Here is a 5,924-nt window from a genome sequence, read left to right on the forward strand (position 1 = left end):
TCCTAAATGACTATGTTTTGCCCCTGTTAAGCTCTTCTGGCCACAGCTGACTGAATTAGGGTGGATGTAAGCCAAGACCAATTATGGCCAGTGCATGACTGGTCCCAGGAAGCCTGGCTTTGCTCACTTCCTCTCATCAGACCCCTGTGATGCTGCTCTGTATTTCTGTAATGTCTGCTGTACTACTTACTCCCTTCGAGATGACTTGAGTGGGTGCCAGAAGAGCCCTAGGACATTGTGACATCTCCCCAGTCAGGATGCTTGGCCAGGGGGTGTACTGTTTGAGTAAGACTGAATGCGACTGAATGAGGAGAGAAGAGAAATCTTTCGGAATCATCTGCTCTTCATCCTGCATGTATTCAGCATCTGATGAATGCAGAGTAGGGTTTCTTAACAGCTATGCTAGTGACATTTTGGACCAGAGAATTTTTGGTGGGGCTGGGGGGTGGGGGCTTTCCTGTACCTTGTCTGAGGTTTAGCAGCAATCCAGGCCGCTCCCCAGTGGGTGCCAGTAACACCCACTCCACTGGTGGTGACAACCAAAAATGTCTCTAGACATTGACCAATGTCCCCTGGGGAACAAAATCACCTTGGGTTAAGAACAACTGATGTAGATAAAATAGAATATCAGACAGCTATAAATCTGATTGTATCAGTTTGATCAGAAATGCCAGAAGGGCTTGTGATCTGCTGTTGAGCATCACCTTAATGAGGATGTTACCAGAAATGATGGAAGACGGTCCTTGAGAGCTAAAACCAGTCATGTTACCAACATAGTCATAGCTATCACTTAATGAGTGCTTGCTTACGTGCCAGATGCTTGCTACACATGTTCTATTTATTAACTCATCAGCCTTCCCAGTAACTCCAAGAAGTCAGTGCCACCATTAATCTACCCACCCTACAGTTGAGGGAATGGAGACATGGAGATGTTAAGGGACTTGCCGGAGGTCACCCAGCTGGTAATAGTAGTGTCACCCACGCAGCATGGTTCCAGAGCCCATGCGCTCATGAGCACATAACGACTCCTTTGGAGAAGGAGAAGCAAGCAGATCTGTACTCCAGCATGCCGCAGAGATGGTTCCTAAGGAAGTTGCTAACATTAAGAAAACTCAGGGGGAGGCTGGAATTTCAAAGGGGAAATCAGAGCTGATTGAGTTTATCACTGTCTGTCCACCCACTGGTCTTCTTCACTCTCTTTGCACCATCACCTACTGCCCTGGCCTTATTTTCAATATTGGGGAAACTTTCACAGTTTTGGAAGGTTTGTAGAGGCAAGAAGCATTTGCTCAGGAGATCCTAGCTAGGCTCTTGAGGTGTGTCTAGAGTGGCTTAGGTTTATATGTTAGAATAAATTCACTCCTTTAGAGCCACAAATAAATGAACTTTGCTGGAGCCAGCTGGCAAAGGTAGCTACTCATGAACCTCAGGTAGTACCAGAGACCAAGAGCTCCTTGGCAGACTCAAGCTTGAGAATTCCCATCTGCCATCGGGGTACTTTCTGAGGTGAGGCCCTCATCCAAAGTGGGAGTTGGAACAAAAGGGAAAATGAAGTGATGGTATCTTTCAGGTTTGGACAAAGTGAAGTATTAAGCAAGTCAGGACTCAAAGGTCCCTGAAGTTCCAGACACATATAGACCTTCTTCCTATTCCTTCCAACCCAAGGACAGCACCAGTGTCAAGAGTCAGCAGCGTGGATACTTGGCATGTGCTGAAAAGGCAAAAGGTGCTGCTCCCTGGTGGAGGGTGTGGTATTGCCAGGCTGGCCAGGAAAGGATCACCAGGATTGCTTGATCAACATGCAGAATCCCAGCTCCCATGGTGGCAGATTCCAATTCCAGCAGATCTGAGGTGGGGCATGGCAAAATAAATTTCTAACAGTGGATTCTGATACTTCACTAGACCCAGGGAGTGCTGCAAAGACTGGAAGCAACAACCTCTATCATGTGGAGAGGCGACCCAGAAGAGCTGAACAGCGCCAGCTCTACTAGACCTGAGGTCCTCTGGCCGAGGATCACATTAAAAGAACCCTTTGCCCGGACCCTAGGGTGATATATACAATATTATCACAACTCACACCTCACACAAGAAAGAAAGGGCTTAGTTGTTAGTTGCCTACAGATTCTTAAGAGCACAATGTGATGGTCAGTATTGATCAGTGTAGACTCAGTTCATCATCTAACACCAAATATTGTCTTAGCAATTTTTTTTATGTGTGGGTAATAGATAATAGTAAAAGTATAAAAAAATCTTTAAAGATCCTTATGCCATCAGGTTAGGATCCTATAAGAATTAGCATCTACTACTAAGTTAATTAGAAAGCATAACAGGGGAAACTCCTAACAGAATCCTATTTGGAATTTTAGTGTTAATGGATGGCAGCTTCACAAGTCAAAAATCTTCTGTGTGACAGGAAAATACTGAGGGGAAATGATGTCCGCATCAGGCCTAGCCGCCCCCATGAATTTAAGAGCTTGCTCTGTTGTGCAGAGATCTTATTTTGTTTTTGTGATAAGTAATAGCTGTGACGGCCAAGCTCACCATAAGCATCCAATCCTGTTCTCTGTTGCCTTTTTGAATCCACCAGGAGTTCCATGGGCTCAGAGCTCGTATCCCTGTGGAATGTGCTGGTGCGCTCTTTGGCGGAAGACCTATTTCCCTAGTTTTCCTGTTTCTTCCCTTTCCCACTGGGCAATGTGGACAGAGAAGTTTATGGATTTACTCCACTGATACTGTGTGGTGCCAAACAGGACCCCAGGCCACAATGTCTTTGAGGTATACACAGATAGGAAGGCCAAGAAGGAAGAAAGGCAGTACTCCTTTTTCAGTGGTGGAATATCCTGCTGAATCTCTTCTATGCATGAGTAGAGACACGAAATTTTCTCAGCCTGAGCATGTGTGGGCACAACTCATGCTCACATGTACACCAACAGAGATGTAATTAAGGCTCGGAAGCTTTCAGTTAATGTGGCCGAGGCTGGTGCCAGCCGGGAACAGAGCTCCTTCCACCCTCTTGATGGACTTACTTGGAGGGAGTCCATGTAGACAGAAGATCCAGTGACAGGTTTTTCTGTTCTTGCTCAGATCTGACAAGGTGGTAGCCCAGCAAAGTCATGGTATCATTGCAGACTTTTTGAAGTCGAGAAACCTTTTCGTAAGGCAAGGTCCAGCGCCAGGCCTGGGGCATTAGTGTGGAAGGCGTGATTACCCATGCCCTTGCCTCGAGTGATGTTGTACACCCAGGTCTGGAGCTGGGGCAAAAATTTCAGTCCCACATATTTATACATTTGGGCAGTCTGAGCAATGGGGTCCCGGACCAGGTCCTCATAGCGTATGAGCATGTAGCGTTGCCTCAGGGCTTTGGGCAAGGACTGCACAGCCTTATAGATCTCTAGCTGGCTTTGGCAGATGACCTGCATCACATAGTAAGGCTGCTCCTCCTCCTTGAGTTTCTCCCCATGCTGCCCCATCACAATGCGGCTATCAATCATGAGATCCCCTGTGGTGCGTTCTCGGGAACGAAACACCGCCCGGGGGTCCCGCACCAGGTGCACAATGTGCAGATTGAGGGAAGGGTCTCTCAGCAGTGGGTAGAGCACCTGCAGGTTGAAGAAGCGCACCTCCTTGAGTACCACATGGCTGTAGGAGCGACAGGCCTTCTCTACCACCTCAAAGGGCTGTTGATAGCACAGAAGCTTGCAGTGAGCCTGCGGTATGATCATATCCCGGGAGAAGATGTTGCAGGCAGGTGGTGAACACAGGGCCCGGCTGTTCTCCCACTGGAAGAGGCTGGACTGTCTTCGAGGACCGGGTTTCATGTAGGCATCAAAGACACTCATGTCACACAGAAAAATGGCACGGATCAGGTCCCTCACTGCCATGTGCAGCCTCCAGGCAGTGCTCTGCGTGAAGGTCATCCAGATGTGCCAGGCGGGCTCCATCAGGTAGAAGACATCCGGGTGCTGCCCAAAAAGCTGTCCCACAAAAGAAGAGCCAGAGCGCCAGGAAGACAGGACCAGCACATGCATGGGCTTGGGCTCCTCCTTCGTGGGTAGGGAGTTGAAGTTGTGGCCATACAGATGGAAGAATAGAGCAAAGATGGCCATCTGGGAAACCAGAAACAGCAGTGGCCTCATTTTTTTGGGCAGTATCATCGTGCCAAAGTGGAAGTGGAAGACCTTTAAGGAACAAACAGAAGGGCTATGTTGGGGTTCTGTCTTGGTGTCTGCCTTCCATCCCCTTTCTTGCCAAAGCCATTTCTTCCCTGACCCCCAGCAAGAAGCAACGTATAGTTCTGGAAACTTCTGGCAACCAACTCCATAAATCCTTCTCTAAATCAATTCCCGTCCCTTGCAGTCAGTGTGTCAATAAGTTCTACTTATTTTAGGCTCTTTACTTCCTCCCTCCTGGTCTTTGTTGTCCAGTGAGCTGCAAAAATTCCTGAACGTAGGCATATTTCATTGACTAGGAGGAATAGCTCTACCCTGCCACCTTGGTGACATGCATGTCTCCACACAGGCCACTTAGGCAAAGCGTAGCCACAGTCTGACCAAATTTTGGTTGAATACTCTGTGATTCCTTCCTAAACTAAGGGAGATAAGCTGACTTGGGAGGAACTACCTCAAGGCCATTGTTCACCCACCTCTCCTATCTTGAGGGAGATTGCCATCGGCCATTTCTCATTACCTTCCTTCATCTCAAGCAAGCACAGGCCTTTCAATCCCCTGAAGGATATGGTTGCAGGCTATAAAACTGTGTGGCTTGAGTTTGGAGTTGTCTCCTCAGTGACAGAACCAAGTGCCCATGGCACCTGTCATCTGGTCCCCTCTGATTTGGCATCATCCTGTGGGACTAGGGACATGAGGAACTGACCCAATAGTGACCTTACATCTGTGTAGCTAAGAAACTGTCTGAATCTATTTGGCTTGAATTGTCTCCTTAACAGCTGACTCTATGGAAGTGTGGAGAGCCACGCTAAGAGCTGCAGTACTGATACTTGCGGCCTATTAGCTGCTGTGCTGCTGCTTGGGGGAATGCTTAACTGTTTGACATAACCCAATCAGGGCAGCTCAGTAGAGATGGCCAGGTTGTGTACTGCACAACCCTAGGGAATGCCATCTCATCAAAATTTTAAGATATTTCTTATTAAAAAATGTTCTTGTAGGTGACAGTAAAGTATTTTGGTCCAACAGAGTAAGAACATTAGGATGATTTTCTAGTTGTTAGATGTTAAATATCTAGAGAGGGGCGCCTGGGTGGCTCAGTCAGTTAAGTGGCCAACTCTTGATTTTGGCTCAGGTCATGATCTCAGGGTCCTGGGATTGAGCCCCAGTTGGGCTCCATGCTCAGTGGGGAATCTTCTTGGGATTCTCTCTCTCCCTCGCCCTCTGCCCCTCCCCCCACTTATGCTCTCTAAATAAATAAATAAATGAATGAATAAAATCTTTTAAAAAATATCTAGAGAAATGAATTCCACTTCGTAATTCACACTAAGGCTCATACAGACCGGTGGCAACCCTCAGCTTTCTCCCTTTATAATAAAGGCTCACTTTGTATGAAAAGACTATGGTTCCCAGTGCCATACTAAGATATTATTCTGAGGGTTTTTTTAAGGGTTTAAGGTTAAGGGTTCTTTAAGGGTTAGGATGAATCTGGATCACTTTGGGTGACTTCCTAACATAAACAACTATTGAGAGATAGAATAACTGTTTTACACATAGTGTAAAACATTAATAGTAGTAAGGTGACAATTTTTTTAAACATTTTATTTTTAAGTAATCTGTACACCCAACATGGGGCTTGAACTCACAATCCTGAGATCAAGAGTCCCATGCTCCACCGACTGAGCCAGCCAGGCACCCACAAGGTGCTAATTTGCATATCATTGTATACCCAAGATATTCTTCCTTCCAGCTTTAACAAAG

At 46.8% G+C, this 5,924-nt stretch overlaps 1 protein-coding gene across 1 annotated transcript; it reads right to left on the bottom strand.

Moving 5' to 3' along the window:
• Positions 1 to 3,022: 3,022 nt before the first annotated feature.
• CHST4 (carbohydrate sulfotransferase 4) lies at positions 3,023 to 4,222 on the bottom strand. Its single transcript, XM_008702379.2, is given in 2 exon segments — positions 3,023 to 3,182; positions 3,184 to 4,222. Coding segments are annotated over 2 exon segments (1,131 nt in total). The 5' UTR covers positions 4,155 to 4,222.
• Between the last annotated feature and the right edge of the window lie 1,702 nt (positions 4,223 to 5,924).

The sequence above is a fragment of the Ursus maritimus genome, unplaced genomic scaffold (assembly GCF_017311325.1).
Source record: "Ursus maritimus isolate PB19 unplaced genomic scaffold, ASM1731132v1 scaffold_19, whole genome shotgun sequence".
NCBI classification, from domain to species: Eukaryota; Metazoa; Chordata; class Mammalia; order Carnivora; family Ursidae; genus Ursus; species Ursus maritimus.